General features: G+C 37.6%; 1 protein-coding gene across 9 annotated transcripts in view; it reads left to right on the top strand.

Moving 5' to 3' along the window:
- The window catches only part of ZNF385B (zinc finger protein 385B), a 169,584-nt gene that overhangs the window by 34,894 nt on the left and 112,542 nt on the right, over positions 1-22,148 (top strand). The window contains exon 1 of one of the 9 annotated variants that reach the window (XM_027461305.3): positions 4,001-4,140. The exons of 6 other annotated variants lie outside the window; for them this stretch is intronic. In XM_027461305.3, the coding sequence (XP_027317106.1) occupies positions 4,125-4,140 (16 nt within the window). In that variant the 5' untranslated portion in view covers positions 4,001-4,124. Of the gene's footprint in view, positions 1-4,000; positions 4,141-4,828; positions 5,046-21,772; positions 21,793-22,148 lie in introns of those variants that run through there. 2 more of the 9 variants (XM_027461303.3, XM_072041034.1) reach the window with 2 other exon arrangements.

The raw sequence follows: 22,148 nt of genomic DNA, 5'->3' as shown, positions 1-22,148 counted from the left end.
TGGGTCCTGCACTTTGGCCACAACAACCCCAAGCAGTGCTACAGGCTATGGGCAGAGTGGCTTGAAGGCTGTGCAAAAGACAAGGATCTAGGGGTGTTGGTTGACGCTTGCCTGAATATGAGCCAGCAGCGTGCCCAGGTGGCCAAGAAGGCCAACGGCATCCTGGCTTGTATCAGGAATAGTGTGGCCAGCAGGACCAGGGAGGTGATTGTTCCCCTGTACTCTCTGCTGTGGGTAGGCCTCACCTCGAGTACTGCGTTCAGTTTTGGGTGTCTCAGTACAAGAAAGGCATCGAGGCCCTGGAGTGTGTCTGGAGAAGGGCTACAAAGCTGGTGAAAGGCCTGGAACACAAGTTCTTACGTATAACTAGTAATAGGACTAGAGGCAATGCCCTCCGGTTGTGCCAGGGGAGGTTCAGATTGGAAAGGAGGAGACATTTCTTCTCAAGAAGAGTAGCCAAGCATTGGGACAGGTTGCTCAAGGAAGTGGTGGAGTCACCATCCGTGGGGCTGTTTAGGGAAAGGCTCAGTGTCGTATTTGGGATGTGTTTTGGTGGGTCATGTTCGTGGTAGGGGTATGGTTGGACCAGATGATCTTGCAAGTCTTTTCCAACCTGAATAATTCTGATACCCCTCCTGTCTTGCCTGAGCAGGGGCAGTACCCTGCAGTACCATGCCAAAGGCCTTTCTCTGTCCTCTGACACCCTGCCAGCTTTCTGCCAGAAGGCAATAAATCAAGCGTCCACCTGCTGGTGCAGCTTGGACCTGGAGTCCCTTCACTGATTTCCTACGGGCGGAGAAGGAAGCGCTGTGTTTTTGGGGCAGCCTCGGGCTACGGCCCGCTGCTGCCGCGCAGCTGGCCCCGGCGGCAGCCCCGCGGTGGACGGGGGAGCCCTCAGGGGTCGCGGCGCGGCCTCGGCCGCTTCGGGTCACCCCCTCCAGGCCACGGCGGGCCGGCTGCAGGGCTCGGGGGGGGGCTGGATGCCGGGCCGGGTCTTCTCCCTCCGCCGGCGGCGGCCGGGCCCGCGGCCAGCAGGGGGGGCTGCAGCCTGCGCCATACTCGGCGCCTGTCCTTAACATCAGCCGCTGTTTGTAAGGGAGAGAGATCCGCTTAAGAGCGGCGAGCTGCCGGCAGTGCCCGCTTTGTGGGGGGGCACCTCTGTGTTCCTGAGCGCTGCTTTTGCTCCCCCAGCGCCGCTCCTGACCCCCGTAGGTCGGACCCCTGGGCTTCTCCCAGCTGCAGCCGTGGCACGGGAGGAGAATAGTGGAGAGGTCGGGTGTTGGGTCCCCCCCACCACACACATACACGCTTTTGGCAATAGAGAATAGATCTGCTTTGCCTCCTTGTGTAGTGCCGTGTTAAGTGGGAAGTCTGGGCATCGTTTCCGTTTAATGGAGGCAGCGAGGCTCACAGCTAAAGTACTCTGAATTATCCTTTAAAGGATCCATGGGCTATACAGGTAACTTGCAGGAAGCGCCCTCAGCTACTTCAAATGAAAAGCACCTTCTTAAAGAGCTCGTTTAAATTAATAACTAATTTTCTAAGCATCTGACTCTTTTTATCTGAAAATAAATAAATAAATAAATAATAAAATTGGCTATTGGTGAACCTCAAGAAATGGCTCTTAAATATTCTAGGTAGCCATACATCCACATACTCATATTTGCACAGATGCCTGTGAGAAAGACTCTGCTTTATGAAACTGTAGAGAAATCACTTTGACCATGTCAATGCAACTTCGTGATCAGTGATGAGTATCAGAAATCAAAGATTAAACTCTGGGATGTTACAACCGAATGAACCTGCATTGGGTTCTCTTATCTCAGTGAAATTTTTCATTGATTTTAATTGTCAGTGGAACCTGATCTTAAAGGTCTGCCTTTTTATGTAGATTTGAATCCTGAGCTGAGCCCAGACTAGCTTTTTGCCGTGTAGATTATTTGCCGTATAAAATTTGTGTGAACTTAACAGAGAACAAAATTTTTGTTTGCTTTAAGCCTCTTGATCTAGGTTCTCAAATTCCTTGTCAGCATTTACCTGTCCTTTTTCCTAAATAAAATAAAATAAAATAATAATAATCTGATTTTTATTACACAATATTTTTATTAATTATTCTAGTGAGTACTCAGAAGAATGCTAAGCAGCAACCAAAGTAACTTGAAAAAGTTGGTGAGCTGAGTCCTCCTAAATTTCTTCATATATAGCTATATAGTTAGTGTGTAGAGGAGGATATTAGTGTGTAGAAGAGGAAGCACTGTGAGTTTACTCTTTCTTGTTTTATTCACAAACCTGTTTTAGACTTGTCTAAGGCCAGCCTTGTTCTGCATTCTCTGTCTGCTGCCAACAGCCCAATCTGTTGGGAAGGAGTGTGAAGAAAGCTGCTGAGAGACTGCTCAGCTGCTGGAGACACAAAATGGGGTGGCATCTGGGGGCTTTGTACCTATGCTTCCTCTGTGAAAGAGAGGTGCCCTCCGGAGCTCCTTCCCCTCTTTGCTGTCCTACTCTGGGCAAAATCTGTCTGTTTGGAAAATATTAGGGTCTCAATAGAAAGCAAGACTATTTCCTCCCTCTGCTTTTTTTTTTAATAAAAAAAAAAGGGGTGGGGGGGTAGAATGTCTCTTGTAATGTTAACTTAGATTCGTGAGCTGTTGAGAAACTGTTAGTATTCCCTTTCTCACTGCCATGTGTATTGACTTCTTTACCTATTCAGTGTTCCAAATAGATTGCATTTGGTAGACGGTATCTCCCACCTTGAGTATCTCCCACAATTTCCTTAGGAAATATGTGTTATTATGCAAGTTATCATTTTTCTTACAGTATGAAATACATTTATGGTATCTGACTGATATTTTTCTTTCATAACTGTTCTAATTAGTTGCTCTGAAACTAGGGGCCTTTACTGTATTGTTTTGATGCTCTTGATACTTCTTAGAAAATGATGATGGGACTGAGTACCAAGGGACAGAGCTGATGTGAAAGATAGTCTCTTGTTTGCTAATAGCTGGAAACTGTATCTATGATACTTTGTTCTGTGTTTGAATAGTTGCGCTGTGACAAGTACAGGTAAAGGTAATAAAAAAAGACTAGTACCACTGTCATCAAGAAAATTCTATTTTTTCATTGAGGTATTTCTTTTTTTTTTTTTTAAGTAATTGGTAAATTGATTTAAAGTGAGATATTCAAAAATGCTCTAATAAAGGAAAAAAAAATCTTTTTTTAAGTTGTTAATGGGTATCAGACCAATTATCCATCTGTAGTCTCTACATTATTCTCTTGGAGGCAGTAAGCACATAATTGACCCTCGTAAGCAAGCTGGTTATATGACTAGTATAGACCAAAAATGGTTTGGGGGGCGGGGGGGATTTGTTTTGGGTGGAATGGGTAGTGAAGTGTTTCAAAATAAAATTGGCTACTATAGTCATCACTTGTTGCTCTAGTCCCTGATACATGAGTGTGCATAAATGTATTAAAATTCTCTGCAGAATTCCTTTCTGGATAGTTTAACCTCTCTTCAGGAAGTAATTACGTTGTAGTAAAGAAACAGCTTTTAGATGTTTGATAATCAGATGTTCTAGAGTTTAGGACTTAAAAAAAAAAAAAAAAAAAGATTGGTCACTTGTCATGGTTTCTTTATGTGTGGAGTTGTCATTTTTGTTCAGTGTGTATATCCAACAGTGATTTTATACAAGCATGACTGAAACAATAAAATGAAGTCAGAGGCGTGTGTGTATTTTTTAATTAATATATATATATTTTTTTACTGGTTTTATCTTGGAAAAGTAAATCAGATACTCTGTACGGTAAGTATCTCAATCTGGGAACAGGTCCTGCCAAAATTTCTCTCATAGTTGTCTCATGACACAGTAGTATATTTGGATAACTATACAGGTATTGTAATAAAAACTCCTGTGTCTTTCTATTTCTTTGTAAACTTAACCTCTTCATGGTTACATCTGATTCTTATTACAATGTGCATTTAAAATCTTTGTGGGTGGGAGCGTGTACATTGGTACATGCCCTCTTACCTTTTTTGGAAAAGAAAATGCATGAAGTACCTGAAAAGACAAGGATTTACACTCTGGGAGGGCTCTGTGGGAGTAGGAAGAACATTAATTTAATAAGCCATGGAGATTTTTCATAGTAAGTAATTAAAAAATATTGTTGTTTTTCAAAAGCAAAGGCAATGTTCATGTAATGCTTTTAGTTGCTGATTTTTTTGTACAAATACTTGATCTGCCAGATTGTATGGATGGGTCGGTATTCTGAAATTCTTCATCTAGGTATATGTGCTTCTCCTTAGATATAAACAAATATGATATTTGCTAATAGACTTTGTCAGTTACATGGTTAAAAAGTACTTGTTTGTTCATCTGTGTAATTGTAAATTAATCTTACTTACAGAAGCTGTAAGGAATCATTAATTTTTACTGCTAGATTTTTTCCCAGTAATGAAGCTCACCACAATACAGGCTACTGCTTCTCCTCTGTCTCCTGTTCATTGTAGAAAAGACAGAGCTATTTTTAACATTTACACAGGCTAGATAGATGATTCTGCTTTCTGTATGGTTCAGAGCTGAATCTGTAGAGCCTTTCATAATCATGCCTCTTTTTATGGTTTGTTTGAATTTGATCACTAGCTGATTTCATGCATTGATAATGACGGCTTAGGTTGCCTGTTTCTCAGCATAAATTCACCTCAGACTTCTACTTTGACAGTGCTCTGTGTTTCTGTACGCGTGAAGATACAGAACTGAAATTGCTTTGCTTTCTTTACAAAATGACTCAGAGTGTGCTTGTCCTTCCCTAAAATGTTGCCAGCGTGTGAAGGATTTTCAATGAGCAATGCAATAAGCCAGCATCTGGGAAGGTTTGGAGCAGCACTGGTGTACCGGTGCACTGTCACAGAGGAGCAGAGCTGGAGCAAAGGCTCTGTAGCACCGTAGATCATATTGGTCACATATTGGAAGTTCTGTTTACGTAACTTGGTTGCTATTTGAGCTGGTTAAATAGTATTGCCATAATGTGGAGTGGACTTCCCAGTAGAGGTGAGCATGATTTTTATTATTAAACTTCACTGAATTGCTTTGTGATGTGATATTAGTAGTGGATGATTACATGTTTGGCAGTATTTCTGTGTGCATGTCATTTGTATTTTAGTTACTCCAATGGAAAGGATAAGAAAAATGGCAAAATATACAAAAATATACATAGTTTAGTTCTCTTCTTATTTCAGTATTCAAAGTAACTCTAAATATGTGGCAAGCTCCCTTTCCTTGCTTGCTGTTTGCAGAGGGCATCTTTCCAGTAGGTGACTTCCTATGCATTTTAAATGTTTTTGGAACACGTCAGTGATGCTGTATTATTGTTACAGAAAGAAGCTAATTAACAGTGTGACTAACTGCCTGTTACGAGAGCTTGCTTTCTGGCTTGTTAAATATCAAATTATAGTTATAACGATATGTAAAGCATAAGAGCTGCTGAATTCTCCCAGATAAACTATGGAAGTGAAGAAGGAAATAAATTGTATACTGGATTCAAAGTGTTGTATATGTCTGTCACTGTTAATATTAAAAGTTATGACTTGTCATGCCCAGGATAGCTTCCAATAATTCATTCACTGACAGCTTGCTTTGAGAAGGGTATAAAATTACTGTCACTTCTCCCTAACCAGTTAAATTTGAGATTTAGTGCAGTAAGTTTTATTTAAGGGAACAGATAGTGTGCTAAAGGTAGCCTGTGAAGTTCTAGTAGTAAATCTTTTAAGTTTTAAAGAAGCATTATCAAAATCTAAATGGACTTCATACCTGTTTAATTTTATTTTTTTAAAATTTCATCTGTAGAACACACATAATTATTAAACTCATTTTCTTGTTAAGCATTATTGTTCTGTTAATGTTTTTAGTTTGTCATGAGACCAGCTATGATTATATTTGCATCTGCTGATAGTAATTATTTTAATAAAAGTAGGGAAGATGCTAAAAAATATTTTATTTCCTTGCTAAAAATGTCTATGCTTACTGTGTAAAGACTGCTGTGTTTTTTAGTTGTTTTCCTTTTTTTTTTTTTTTTGAGGAACTAGGACAGCTCATGCATTTTCCTGCTAAATATATTTATGAGGCAGCTGTTTTATAGCTTTCAGCTCTAAAGTTATAGATAAGTGTGTATTTGTTTGACAGAAGATTCGAGAATTTCCATTTACTGCCAGTACATGTAAAGCTTGGCTAAGCAGACTGCATCAGGAGCACACACCATTTGTATTAGCCAATCTGTCTTTGCAAGTCCCAGGGCCACTATCTTGCTAGAAGCCACTGTGTGCTTTTGAAAGCATGAAATTAGTTTTATACTGAGCACATGGTTTCTCATTTAGCAGTTCTTTTTATGGTAATGGTCAATTTATGGTTCACTGCCAGAATTTTGGTGTTCTGTCAAAGCTGATAGCTCCTGCTAAGGTGTTCTTTGGAGATTAAGAAAATTTAAAACTACCCCACACTCCCCTGCCCTCTAAAAAAAAAGACAAAACAAAAACCAACAAAAGTGGGTCGTGATGGAGATCTAGAGAGACTTTAATAAAGGGTAACTGTCCCTAGTGACCTAAACTACTCACATTCCTGTTAGCATTTTGGACTTTATAGTTTTATAGATAACATTCCTAAGCATATGCTTGTCAACCGTGACATAAAGATATTAAATTGTCACCTTCTTACACTTCATACAGTGGTTTTTAATCATTTTGCAATAAACTTTTTCATGATATGGAAAATTTATTATCCCTTAATGTTGTTTTGCTCTGTGTGCTTATTCAGTTATCAGGGACAAAATACAGTTGTCAAAAGTGTATGAAACACCCTAAACATTCAGGAGAGACTTTTTTTTTTTTTTTTTTACAATGCATGTGTAGAACATGTTAGTTTATTTGGAAACTTGTAGGAGTCTCAAGAAGTTGTTAGTAAACACTTTTAAAAAATGTTCCTTAATACATGTAATTTGTAAACTGATGAGGTAAAATTTTTAGCCATATTCCATTCTTGGGAGAGTCTAACCCTGTGAGATTACAGACTATTCTCTCAATAGCAGCTACCCACAGTAAAAGATTAAGGTGATTAACATTGTACAATGTTAGACTTCACTTGGGTTGCTTTGTCCAGTTTACATTAATCTCTGCTGCATATCAGGTAACTTTAGACTGCGCTGCTTTTATATGGATTTACATAATTTTGATTTCCTGTACTTTTATCCTGTAATGAGCATTTTTTTACGATACAATATTGCTTTTGTGCCAATTTGTTGACCCTGGGTAAAATCTGACTGCACTTTGTATGGAAGGTCCCGTGGGCTCTAGAAGTGGTAGACTTCTTCTCTAAGTGCTGAGGAAAGATTATGACTTATCACTTACTGATACAACTTTCTGGGAAAGGAGGAGCTGGAAGCTGTACCTGATAAAAAGTGAATTTAAGTGGGTGTAGCAGTTTTTGATCCTTCCATCATCATGGAGAAAGAAGAAAAGCGGAAACTATGGAGACTACTTCTCTTTGCAGAAGTCACTTGGAAGGTGCAGCAGAGTATCAGCTCAACAGAGCTCCTCCTTTCTCAAAGCCGTGTTGACTTGGAGCATCCTGCAGTCATGAAATAGAGGCAGACTGACAGTTTCTTTTTTATACAGCTTTAAAAAATATGGTTGCTGTCATTTTAGGACCTTTGAATAAATTTGCTTGCTATTCTCTAGCACGTGTTTCGAGGCTAGAGGCATCAAATATTGTTATGAACATTTCGAAAACGATGTGTGACATGTCACTACCATGACATATAAAACTTGTTTTATTTAAGTACTTCAGCTAGAATGCCTTTCCTTGTCCTTTTATTTTTTGTGGAATTCTTTTATCCATGCTTTTTTCACTATAAATATATGCTTGTCACATTTCAAGCTGGCTAGTTCTGTTCCAAGACTTTGTTGCATGTAAGGTGCTTTTAGCTTCAGAGATCTTGCATCCTCTTCCAAGTGCCTTTATTGGTGCACATTTCCTCTCCTGACATTTCACATTGGTAAGTAATGAGAGAAGTGAGATCCAGAGTGCTGGTTACACTGGATGAAGCTACTTAACTTCTTGGTAGGGTGCCCTACTGCTTAAAGGGAGCATTTCTGTATCAGATTGCCAATTTTCTCATGGCACCATAGCTTCAATTTCTTCTCCTTTGGAAGACATGAATGTTAATGTATGGGATCCTTTACAGTTTGAGACAGTTTAGGGGATAGCAGCTTCACTACTGCATTTTTACTTACAAGGAAACTGAAGGAGAAGAGGATACTGTCAAAATGACTGGGGAAGTGGTTTGGAGTTGTAAGCAATACCATGTTTTGACTTGACTTTGGGACTTGAAACTAGGCAAGCACATTGTGGAAATCTTGATTTTGCCTTTTTTTTAGTGAAGGTCATCAATGATGCCGGCCAGAGGAGAAGAGTAAACTGAGAACTGTAGCTCACTGTGTCAGCCCTGTTGAAGCCTACTGCTGAAGCTGGAGTTTATGAATGTTGTTCCCTGCCGATAGGCTGGGGAGCCAGGTGGGAGTTGAGATGTTCTGGAGGTCTCATCCAGAATGTTCAGCCAAGAAACTGTGTGCTTTTTTCACATGCTTTCTGAGCTGCTGGATTCTGGGCAGTGCTCATAACATGTCTTTCATGGGAAAATGAACTGAATAACTTTCCTTTCATGTATGTCTTTTGTTCCTGTAAGGATTTTGTTTTCTTTTCTGAAGTGAGGAAAGCAGGGTACTTTTTGATCTGTAAGGGTTTAAGAAGGGTGCTTTTGTATTGACACCAGCAGTTGGGACAGATAAAAGGCAAAATTCCTTAGCTTTGGGTAGGTCTTGGACCTACCCCAAGGAAAGTTTTTGACAGCGAATGATCAGTGCAGATGTTCAGAGGGGATGATAAAGGTGGTGGTTTTTTTTGTTTTTTTTTTGTTTTGTTTTGTTTATTATTTTTTTTTTTGGAGTGGGAGGGGGATTGAGGAGAGGAGGAGATTGTTTTTATCTCTGAATAGAGAAATATATTTTCTTCAAATTAAGGACTCAGATTTTTCAGATCCATACAGTGTGTTTTAGGAGGTAGGTGAGTGAAAAGATATGACTGAAAGCATATCGGTGGGTAAACTTTTCTTGCTAAGCAACGTGAGAATGTCAGACTTCTGGCTGGATAAGAATTCTTGGCACGATGCATTTGGTGATACCACTTGCTCATTTCTGCAGTTGCTTTGGACAGCATATGAAATCTGTGTTTGGCTCAATATGTGTGAGCTTGAACTCCTGCTCTTGAGAGACTGGTGGTTAAAAGGTGTTTACAGGTCCAGGGAATTCTGAGCTGTTCTTGTCTGTGGGTGTTGGTTGTGTGTTTTTTTTTGTTGTTTTTTTTTTTTTTTTTTTGTTTTTTTTTTTTTGTTTTTGTTTTTGTTTTTCTTCTGGTATGGTAGAGCTGTTCCGTTGGGTGATATTTGTACTCTTACTGAGTTAGAGGAAGAGACATAAGACAAGTCCCTAGTGTACTGGCTAGAACCTGTTCTTGAGCCAAGAACCTACCCAGGAGCTCTTCCCTGCCTTCATTTTTATTTATTTATTTATACATAAAATTTAGCTTATGTAGTTCTCTGTAGTGGGATTTAATACAAGACAACATTACTGTTGTTTCTCCTCTGCTTTTGTCAAGCATTCTGTAAGAACATGATTCAGAAGTCAGAACTTATCATATGGAAGCTTGTGATTTCCACCCAGGGGCCTCCATTTCCTTTCTTTAGGATATTTCATACGAGGGGAAACAGAGAGGAAGGCAAGGGTAGAAATCAATGAAGGTTGTTCTAAAAATTTTTTTCATTTTGTTCAAACTGGATTCTAAATTTTCACATATGTGCAGTCTCTTCTCACTCAGTGTAGAGTGTTCCCAATGATGATATACTGAAACATTTTGTTTCATAATATGTAGAATTAAATCATATTTCTCGGACTGAGTAGAAAAGGCGGCATTTATTTATTTATTTATTTATTTATTAATCAGCAGAGAATGCTTAAATAGACCATGGAGAAAATAAAGAGGTGAGGAAGATTTCTAGGCTTTAGAGTGGCACATCTGGATAAAGAGTCACAGAAATCACTTCATCAAGAAAAAGCAGACTAGTTGGAAAGCACTGAAGTTTATTGTTAGGAATTGCAATTAGTGTATTGTGGCCAGCTTTGTTAGTGGTACCACTGAAGCCTGATACGTCTCTGGTAAGGTCCTGAATAGTAAAAATTAATCCTATATTAAGTGATCATTGTAGCAATTTCTTTAAGGAAAAAAAAAAAAAGTAAACTGGGCACCTACATGCCCGGTTTACTTCTGAAATATTCAAGCTTTTCAGTCACTCTAGCTGGTGAGCAGGGTGCAGACTTTCAGAAAAGCCAAAACTTGAGCACCAGAAGTTTGTAATACCGGATTTTTTGTTCAGAACTATTGATAGAAACAAGTTATGATTTGGCAGAAACAAGCAAAAATATTGTAGTCCCTTTTTCATTCTGTTTAAGATATGCTAGCATTTGCTCATTTTAATAATTTATCTTCTCTATCAAGCATTTCTCTTTCCAGGGAAGAAATTTCTTTCTTTCTTCCTCAAGACAAACAAGTCAAATGACTTTCCTTTAGAGATTCCTTCAGATTACTTTTGTTGGGGAAAAAAAAAAAAGATTTCAGTTGATATTGTTCTCTTAATTACATAGCAGACTTCTACACTGAAACCATTGTTACAGCATGGTATTTGTGCTGTTAGAATCATTCTGTGGGTAATGTTTCTGAATTGGATAATCAATGAAGTTTAAAATCCAAATCAAAGAAGTAATAATTTAGCAACTACTAATGAATGGACTGTTAGCTAGTTATGCTTTGTAAGAGAATATTCACCCAGGACTATTTGCGTAACAGTTATTTATCTAAATGTTTTATAAATTCCCAAAGTCTACAAGATTTTTGTTGCAAATTGGCAGTGTTTGGAATTTAGGATTTTTCATATTATTCATTAGTGGTTACTCAGTTGAGGCAGAGACATCCTGTTGCTCTCAAGTGTATCAAGATACCCACTGGCAAAGAAGTGAAGTGATAAAATGAGTAAAAATTAACTTGGAGAACAATTCGTTTGAAAGTATGTATTCAAACTATTAGGTAATTATTAAAAAACCTTTAAATTGATATAATTTATTAAGTGATTTATTATATGATTGTGTTTTCTAGTTTATGAACAGGTATCAATTCAGAAGAATTTTACAAATGGTTTGATCAGATTTTACTCAAAACTATTGTGATCACAGAATCACACAGAATTGTCTAGGTTGGAAGAGACCTCAAGATCATAGAGTCCAACCTCTGACCTAACACTAACAAGTCCTCCACTAAACCATATCGCGAAGTTCAACATCTAAACGTCTTTTAAAGACCTCCAGGGATGGTGGCTCCACCACTTCCCTGGGCAGCCCATTCCAATGCCTAACAACCCTCTTGGTAAGAAGTTCTTCCTAATATCCAACCTAAAACACCCCTGGTGCAACTTTAGCCCATTCCCCCTCGTCCTGTCTCCAGGCATGTGGGAGAACAGACCAACCCCCACCTCTCTACAGACTCCTTTAAGGTACTTATAAAGAGCGATAAGGTCGCCCCTGAGCCTCCTTTTCTCCAGGCTGAACTAACCCAGCTCCCTCAGCTGCTCCTTGTCAGACTTTTATTCCAGACCCCTCACCAGCTTCATCGCCCTTCTCTGGACTCACTCGAGCACCTCCATGTCCTTCTTGTAGCCAGAGGCCCAAAACTGAACACAGTACTCGAGGTGCGGCCTCACCAGAGCCGAGTACAGGGGGACAATCACCTCCCTAGCCCTGCTGGCCACACTGCTTCTTATGCAAGCCAGGATGCTGTTGGCCTTCTTGGCCACCTGAGCACACTGCTGGCTCATATTCAGCCGACTATCCACCAATACTCCCAGGTCCTTCTCCGCCAGGCAGCTTTCCAACCATTCCTCTCCCAGCCTGTAGCTCTGCTTGGGGTTATTGCGCCCCAGGTGCAGGACCCGGCACTCAGCCTTGTTGAACTTCATACAGTTAATGTATGAATATATCAATGTTCAGAGAAATATTCAATGATCAGGTCCAAGTTTATGAGAGTCTTCTGAGAAGGGACCGAATGATCTATGGCAAGAATGGATTATAAACAGTAGGGCTTTCTGTGCTCTTGTGCTCTGCAATCTGAACGCGTGGCTCCTCATGTTTTTGATACTTATGCTCACTTGTTGGAAAGATGTTAATGTGCATGGTGGTGAAGAGGGAGAAATTTAGAGTAGAGCTTTTCCTTATAATGTAGCAGTTAAGAAGTAAATTAAAATAAGAAGACACTTGTGAGAGCAGAAGGCATTGCTGCATCCTGATGCATGAAATGAAACAGCAGCTCCACTTGAGTCAGGGTGCTCCAAACTTCTAAAGCCACCTACACTCCCACTCATGCTTGACCTGAGACATTAGTGGTGAGTATTCTTGCTTTTAACATTATATATTTGTGTTAGTGTTCACAGAATGTTGGGTATTTTTCATGAATAGGAGTTTGAATTAGGTCAGAAGAAGATACAGCTTCTGGTCACTGATAATTCCACCTTTGAATTTTTACATGATATCAAGATGCAAAGTAACATGGTATTTGGGGGGATAGGTGTAAAGAAATACTAAAGAGATATGCACTGTTGTTTTGTTTGTTTTTTTTCTTCACTTCCTGGCTGCTAGCTTGATCTGGTCTCTCATCTTTCTGTCTGCAGAAAGTGAAGCTAATGTGAGGGGTGCAACAGTGCAGCATTCTACCCCATGAGGTGAGGGATGCATCCTCACGTTTTGTCTCCATTCACTGTGTTTGTAAGCTAGAAATGAAGTTGATCACAGCTGACTAGGCAAATGGCTGGAAAACATGAATTTTGCAGTGTATTTTTTGTTTTGGTTAGATTTAAATACATATTTTTAAGAAATCTGGGAAACTTCTTTGTAGAGAAAGTTAAAATTTGTTTTGAGGAAGTGTACAACTTAACAGAAAAATAATTCTAAAGAAAAACAAGTGTTTTGATTTTAAGTATTTTGTATTGTTTTATATTTGTACAGCAAAAGACTAGTATTTGAATAAACATGATGTACTTCACATTCTTATCTGTGTTATGAAATGCAATTTAATGTACTAAATTGATCTGTTTTCTTTAGAAGTCCATTTTGTGCCTAATAGGTATGTTTTTAAATAGAACAATATTCAAAAGGTTAAGAATAGCTTACTAAATAATAATTTTGTCAGATGATTTAACTTTTATTATTATTGTTTCAAGTAGAACTTCAAGCCACCTTCACTGAAAAATTGTATACTTTCAGAGAGAAGCTTTGTGGAGTTCTCTGATTGTTAGTATAGGTTTTTCTAGGTGGTAGTCTTTTATATACAGGAAATACATTTAAACGACTGTTAATTTATTGAAAACTGAGCATCACTGTGAAATTCATGGACCTATATGAAGCTAAAATTATAGATTTCACTCACACTTCATGTCGAGACTCCAATGGCAAAAGGAAAGAGCAGGTTTTAGTAGATAATGATCCTGTCTTTTGCACTTAATTGCACTGGGCTATCTACTCTGGCAAAGACAAGCCGTGTTTATGATCATAATATTCATCCCTTTTGCATAAATACCTAACAGAACGCATATATCTATCATTCCATAACCTGTCTTAGACTAACTACAGTCATTTTTTGTTTATTTTTGTTGTTGTTGTTGTTTTGCTTTGGTTATGTTATGATTTTCCAGGCTTGAAGTGGCTAAACTGTGCAAATAAAGTTCAATTCTAGTATTTGTACTTCTACTACTCTCCCCGTTTGAAAACCTGGGGTTACATTGATAGTGAGCACATTACCCGGGTTGCTTCAAGTATTCCTTTTGCAATATTGATGCAATGCATCAAAGTTACTTTAACTGTTTTAAATATACTAAGATAGGAATGCAAATCACAAGAATTGTCATGAATTAATTGAATAACTACAGAGTGGAGAGCAGCAGGAGCGTGTTCTTTCTGCTGGTTACTGATTAGCAGCCTGTTCGACTGCTCTAAGCCTGATCCCTCCTGCACCAGGGGTTTTCATTCTCACGACTGACAGCTGTGTACTGTGTGGAAGGGAACTGATTCAGCCCCTCTGAAAGAGGATATGCCTCATTTATTCAGTGCTGATCTCTCTGTGGCAAAGACACGCTGCTGGAAAAATGTCAGGGGTTTGGAAAGACTGGGCGAGGTGCCTATGTATAAGATAGAGAGCATGTGTGGAACATGGGTGAAAAAATAGCAATTTTTATCTTGAATGGTCACAAAATGTAGCTAGAAATGATGCATCATAAAATATATCAAAATAGCAACTTGGTGAGTGGTGATAATCTGCAAGAAACTAATGTCCTATTGGAAATATGCTACCTATCCTGAAACTGAAATCTCTTTACCTCACTATGTTGTTTTCTAGACCATTTGCATGAACACATTGTTTATTACCTACCTTTAATAGAGTTCTGGGGTCAGTAGAAATTGTTTTGCAAACTCAAGTTTCAGGTGTTGGAGCAAAACCAAGTAACAGCGCAGACACACAGTACCATTTGTAGAACCACTGTCTTCAAGAAACAGGACAATCTTTTTTTGTCCTTGTTGCTGAATGCTTGTGGAGCAATTTTCTGCCAGAGCCAAGTGAAGTCTGAAGGGACATATACCAATTAACTGAGAATAATGAGGAAAAGATTCCTGTTACACGGATCAAAGTGAGCTTGTTACAAAGATATTTGGAAGTCAAAGAATTTGTATCCCATGTACGGTCTAGCCTGGTTCTTCTGGTATAAGTAAAATCAGAACCAAATGCATAATGGGGCTGGAAGATTTTGAGGATCAAAGGAATCACCTAGCCATACCTCTCGTACAGTAACAGACAAAATAATCGCAAACATTAATTTCTTCAATTGAAGAAATTGCTTTCCCTAGTATGTGAATGCTTGGTGTTAAGTCCAATAACTCTGCAACTGAAGTAGAACGTATTGAACTTGAATGTGTCTCTAAATAACTTGAGGACTTTAGGACTTGATGAATTTATCTGTTACACTGCTAAATTGTTTAAAGAATCCTTTACCCTTGTAGCTGAGAATTTAATTTTAATTCTAATTCAAATTTTCTAATTATAAGGTGTGAAGTGCCTTTTCTTCCCTACTATTAAATCGCTTATTAGATACATTCTCCTTTTAAAATGCCCAGGTAGCTTGATTTAAAGTCCAGCACTGTTTATATTAAGTATACAATTACAAACACGAATCATGCAACATCTGGAAAGAGTATCTATTACCTTTTTTTTTTTTTTAATAACATGGTTTTCATCTGTGGTCTCAGGGACTCTCCAGTGAATCAAAATGACAGTTTTGCCTCCACAATAGCAGGATGGTGGGTCCTGATTTTTGAAGTCTTCACATTGTACTCTTACCCATAATATTCTTTCAGTCAGAACTGCGTGCATAAAGCTCTTTTTCTTAGTATCAAGTTAGTGGCATGTTACCAGTTTTTCGTAAGATTTTTCTGGACTTCTGCTATTCTTTCCTCTCCTGCAGTTAATTTTCAGCTGGTAGGCTCAAGCTTTTCTCAGAGAGCACTTGTGAAAGGACAGTTGTTTTCCAGGTTGAATCCCCCACCTGTGGTATACCCAGTCTATTTTGCTCTTCTGTAGAGGTTAGCCTCCATTCTAGCCCTGTATATTAAGTAGGGAATGACAACTATGCAGCAGTTGTACGACCATTTCTTGATACCACCTAGGATGGTGTTTATGCATGATTATGCAGTGACTTTTGTCACCTAAACTTATGCTAACCATTGTTTCATCTTTGTGTTTTTTGGTTTGTTTTTTTTTTAGACACATGAAGCTTAATATCAAAAAAGGGATTTCAGTTTTAGTTGGATTTCCATTATATCACATTTAATATTTCACATAATTTTATCAGTATTAATTTAAAAGACTTTTATCTAAAGCATATCTTCAGTAAAGACACAGAAAATAGGGAGTATAGAATCTTCTGCCTATTTCCTAGGCAGTTTGTAAAGACACAGCATGTGATTCACCTGACAGAAGTTTTGCGTATATTTTTACCTGAAGTTTTGAAACCAAGAATATCCACAATCCAACCATGTAAACAGCTTCATAGAGTCTGTCTTTTTCAGTACACCAGTACTAGTATCTGGCCTGTTATCTTGTCTTTTCCTGTTTCATCTGTATTGTTTAGGAACAATACCATGCTGTGTGATATTCAGACTATTATCCTTGCGATGTCTTCAACTTGTTTGGAGTGTGTCCACAGCACCCGCATCCATCCATCTACAAAGCTTTCTTTCTGTAGTTTTTGGGAGGAGTGGAGGCACAGCGTAAGCATACTAATTTATTTGGATGACTAATTCCTTCCTGTTTCACTTAAAGTAGTGCTTACAGTTTAATTGCAAAAAACTGCCTGGACAACATGTCCCCGTTAACAGGCTTACTCTTAAGCCTATGACTGTAATGTGTAATGCTAATCTCTCTGTACCTTACAAATTGTTGTTCAGGATTTTTGACTCCAAAGGGCCTGCTGACAGAATATGGCCTTTTTCTGTTACCAAATTTTCTCCCACAGAAGTAGAAGTGAAAAGGCTCTGTAAATTTAAACATTGCTAGGAATTTATTTCTGTGAATTCTGTATTGCTTGCAAACTTCACCTTTTAATGTAATAAGCTGCTGTTTATCTAAGCCCATGCTTTGGTGTCAGGATGACCCCTGATCCCTGATCCATATGTGTTCCTCTATTCATTCAGGGTGGAAGGATTTTGAGACTACAGGCCATGAATAGATCCAAAATGATGTTGCAATTTGTTGTTTTAAAAGAAAAAATCACAGTTAGTTTTTTTTTTTTTTTTTTTTTTTTTTTTTTTTTTTTTTAAAAAAGGAAGTTGCTTTATAGCATTCTCTAGTGTGGAGCCACTCAAACTAAAATAGAAGCAGAGTTCTCTCTTCTGCATGTCATTGACTGGTAAAAATTGGTCACTTCTGAATTGCTTCCTTTTTTCCTGCCATAGGAGCACTCCCTCTGGTTCCCCCTGCTGTGGTTAAGTAGTTACCCAAGGCCAGTTTTTTTCTGAAACATCTTCTTATGCTTTTATAGTCTAAACTGAGAACTAAATGTTTTCTTTTTGTGATCACTTGCTAGTATCTCCTCCCCTTTTCTTATATTTTATTTTGCGTCAAATTTTAGAACTGTTTTTTCTCTACAATGAAGTCAAAATGTGGAATGTTTTCCTGTGATGTACATTCCTTTAGCTGTAGAATTAACTCAAGTTTAGCATGTATAAAACTTTTTGTAAATAGCTACTTACTTTATTATTATTATTATTATTGTTATTATTTTTAATGGCAAAGATAATGACCTAATTTTACCTGTTATGCTTTCATGTTTCAGCTCTGAGATTATCTGAGTATTTTGAAATACACAGTTTTGGAAGTTGCTAGTAACTGCTGAACAAAAAGACTTGTTTTATTTACAAAAAAAAAAAAAATAATGATAATAAATAAAATAAACTATAGAACGTGAGAAGTTGGAAAGAAAATATTTTCATCTCAGGTAGTGAGATTGGCTTGCTTTCTCTAAAATGACAACACACAGAAGTGTTTTTCCTCTTTGTCATCCATCAGCCAGAAGTACATCTGAGGTTTCTGGTCTTTGGTTTAAAATATTGTTAAGTTTTCATTATAAATGTGCCACCTACTACAGCAAAAGGCCCGTCAGCAAATATTTATTAATGTTATCTTTTCCCAGACACATTTGCATAGTAATTTCTTGCTAGATTTCTGTGCTTCTGGTTGTCACATCAACAGTGCTTCTTGTCAGCTTCACCATAGGGTATCAAAATGGTAATAAGAATTGGTGAGGATGTGGAGCATGGAGGCTTAATAAAATGCCTTTAAATTGAAACAAAACAAAACCAACCAGAACAGATATTATAAATGATAACGCAAAATACCTGTGAGTGAATGTCAATTAAGGGAATCTTACATATGGAGGTACTGTATATCTTGATTTCAAGATGGAAAAAAAAAATATAATTCTTCATATAGCCTTGTGGCAAAAATAACAACAACAACAAAAACACTTTACAAAAGATTTTATACTTCTTTGTGATATTCGTATTTCTTAAAATGTGTTCAGGATTGTCTTGGCATAGGACCAGTCATGATCATCATTATGAGATGCATTTTACTCAGAGCTTGTTGTCTTTTATGCCATAAGAATCAAGTGAATGGTTATTTATATTGCAAGCGTGTCTTAAAATCAACAGTTTTGTTATGCTAGACTTGTACAAAATTATGGGAAAGACTTTTATCCCCCAAACTTTAAAATCTACTTTGAAATATAATGCATGAAGACACTATAGCAAGTAGGAGAAAAAATAAATCTAAAAACGATCACTCTGCTAAAGTCAAGTGATTTTCTTGCTATGAAGAATGTAAGAGGAAAAAATCGGAGACCTTCTAACTCCCTGTCTTGGGTTGTGGTGTCTGGGCTATGTTGCTCATGCCCAGGTTTTCAGCATCTTGATTCCAGTTCCTCAGAGATAAATGCACAGAGTCCAAATTTTATGCTTCCTGAATCTTAATTTTCTGTACTTCAGTTGAAATATAAACATAAAATTGCATATATTTTAAGGGTTTTTAAAACATGTCTGTAAGCTGATCATTGCAATCAGTGTCCTTGTACACTGTCTGTTCGTTCTTTTCATCTGTCAAATGCTGTTAAAGTGCTTTTTGACCATGAGATGTTGGGATGGTGTTAAATATTTTGTCCATATGTCTTAGAATGTAAGTACCTACAAGAGTATCAAGAAAGTTGGAGTGACTGCTGATAGGTCTACACAGTCTGTCTGTGAAGCCACAGTAATTGGAAGGAGCTAGCAGCAGGATAGTTTCCCTCAGGTTTGTCACCTCTTTCTCATTGCTTAAGGGAAGAATCAAATTTCTTAGTCACAGGTATTTGTTGCATGAATTTTCATTTCTGTTGTTTATTCATTGATGATTCAATGGCCAGTTTTATATTGCTGGACAAAGGAAATTTAGCATTGTTAGGGTGTTTTACAATGTGTGCAACTGAACCATTTCCAAAACATGCATTTTTTTAATCTTTTTTTTCTTGGTTTTATGCATGTCAGATTTGTGAGCAAAGGCTTGCATATTGATTTTTTTCATTGCTATGTGAACAAAGAAATGATGTGTTAGAAGGCTAAGTGAATTAATGTCTTTACATGACTTGGGGATCCTTAAATGAAAGGCTTCATGGAAATACTCTTTCAGATTTTTATTTTAATGTTACTGAACTGTCTTTGCCTTTAGCCACTTGCTTGGAGACAATAAGCCTTTTTTTTTTCCTTCTGACATCTCTCCTGGTTTTATGTTGAATAGTCCTGCTCATGGAAAATATAAATGACTTCTCTTTCTTTGTTAGGTGACTGAGTATAGTCTTTTACAGTCTTGTGAAACAGGCCAGGGTATATATTTGGTGTTGCTCCAGGTAGTGAGCACTTGGAGTGAGCTGGGGCAGTGCTTCAGGAAACATGCCGCTTGCAGGAGCAGGGCTCACATTTCCATTGGCTGGAAAAGTAGAAACATCAGCTGGAGTCATTAACATCGTTGTCTTTAGGGGTGCATGTAGCTGATCTGCCTACTTTCCCAGAATGGGCCACTGAAGCCAGTAAATAAGGCAATAAAATATGTCGCAGGTAGTAAATCTTAAACACCAAAAGAAAATAAGATCTAAACAGTTTGAAGAAGAACACGGTTCTTTCAAACATTAGGAGATTGAGGTTGTGTGGAAAGGGTAAGGATAAAGAAAAACTGTGCTATTTTTATAGGAGTCGGCAAAGATTGTATCACAGGAAACTTCTGAAATGCTTTTAAACATTTCAATAATGAAAAAAACAGAAAAGGGAAGCAAGTCCTGAGTAATTTCTGAAAGTGAAAACACTTAAAGTACGTGAATGTAACTCAAGGAAATACCTGAGTGCAAGAACATATCCCAAGGAGATATTGGAAATAAGCAGAGTACAGTATTACAGAACTTAAAAATAAGAAATCAAGTTCTGCACGCAGTTTTATGGGCATGTGGAATTGATTCGAAGTGTATTTCTTCATAACTGGGCTTTCAAGGATAAAGGCATGACCTAATCTATTACTGAAGCCATTGTTCAAAGCATGATTTGATTTTCAGAATGATTTGGTTATTAGTCTTTTGTCCAATGGGTTAAAACAGCAGTGTTTCAATTTATACTTTTATAGGCATATATATACTTGTGTGTAATATACACACATGTAGAATTCAAAAATAACTAAAGTTAATTCCAGACTACGAAACGGAGGCTGGCAGAGAAGTACTGTGCTAGTCATCTAAGCAATGATAGATGACTTCAGTGAATTGCAATTAGTTCAGAGTTGTGCATATTCATAATGAGGGCATAAATTATTTGGCTCTCATTTCAATTTATTTCCTTTTATATGCTTGGGAATTCAGGACTACAGCATCTAGCAAAAGTGGAAAAGACATACTAGTTCAAGTCACTGAGAGATATGTATTACTTAAATGTCTTTCATAATGTAATTGCAGCGCTTTAATTACAGCTGTTCAAAAATATGGCAAGCTTATTGTGGCATTGACATAAATTACTAAAATCTTACTGGAGAAACATCTGGAAGTATTCGGAAGTCCATAGCTTGGGTTTTCAGCTAACTCAAATCTTGATGCTTTTCTAGGGTAACCTCAGAATAATCATTTTTCTCAGTTGTTTGTTGTAACCATAAATAAGACTAAAATTGTTTTTGTCTGCTTTTTTAGAATTGTTTGCTATTTACCTTTGGGTTGTTAATATGTAAGGTAAACAACTGTGCATAAAATTATAATATGTTGTATTTATTATATTATACACTTATCACTGTCATACTGAATGCCCTCAGAATTACTTTGAGTTGTGTTGACCTTATGTTGCATGCAGTTCTTCCTTTCTGCAAACAGAAGGAAATTGCAAGGAAGGAAGGTTTTATGAACTAAATACATAGTGGTGTATGTATTGGGGTACGTATGTAGTGGTGTATTCTGGGGTGCCTGGCAAGAGGAATCACAGGCTTTAGGAATAACAAGTTTAAGTATCTGTGTCTTGTACTTGTGACACTGGGGTTGAGTTGTGTTGTTGTTTGCTTGGTTGGTTTTGTCCTTTTGTTATTTTTTAGCCCAGTAAACTTTATGGCTTTTTTTTTTTTTTTTTTTTTTTTTTTTTCCAACTACTGTGTTTACTCTTATTTTTGTCAGTTGAGAATGATGAAATGGCCATGGTTGTCAGCATCTTGGAGGAGAACAGTTCAGATCTGTATATGCCATTAGGAAAACTCCTTCCAGACAGTATCCCTTGTGAATGAAGATGTCTTCAGTGGAGGGAGTGGATATTCACTGGCAGTTTTGGGGTGTATTATTGATCCAAAGGACAGAGATGATTCTCAACTGTATTTGTAAAGGCAGTTACTGCCTTCATTGTTTAGTTTATTAGATAAAGACCTTTCTCCTTCTACAAAGAGCAAGAGATAGAAGCAACACTGCATAGTTCAAAAAAAGAAAGTTTGATTTATTTTTTCCTTTTGTCTTTTTCAGATGTTGAAAACAGAAGCTAGATAGGCTAATTTGGCATCCATAGTAGGTATTACTGTCTATTCCTCACATTCTTTTTCTGGCATGTCATTAAGCTTAGCCTGTCAATGGCTGTGCAAGGATATTCATGATTAGCACACCATGATGGTATTGCCCCTAATGTGAGGGCATTGATCATTTGTAGTCCATTTATGGGGAATACTGCTATACTGAGTCTGTTAAAGAAGATGGGTTGCTCTTGTTGTCATAGCTTATTTGTATTTTTAATGTGTCCTATGTAGTTGATTTCAGATATTCTCTGTCCTTCAATTATCTTCTCAACTTAGCAACCGATCAAAGGAGAATTATCACTTACAAAATTAGATCTGTGAAAAAATGTACTGTTGTAGCTGCAATCAAGT

This window comes from Anas platyrhynchos, chromosome 7 (genome assembly GCF_047663525.1).
Source record: "Anas platyrhynchos isolate ZD024472 breed Pekin duck chromosome 7, IASCAAS_PekinDuck_T2T, whole genome shotgun sequence".
Classification (NCBI taxonomy): domain Eukaryota; kingdom Metazoa; phylum Chordata; class Aves; order Anseriformes; family Anatidae; genus Anas; species Anas platyrhynchos.
Note: the sequence above shows the minus strand (reverse complement) of the source record. Positions and strands in the feature narration are given on the sequence as shown.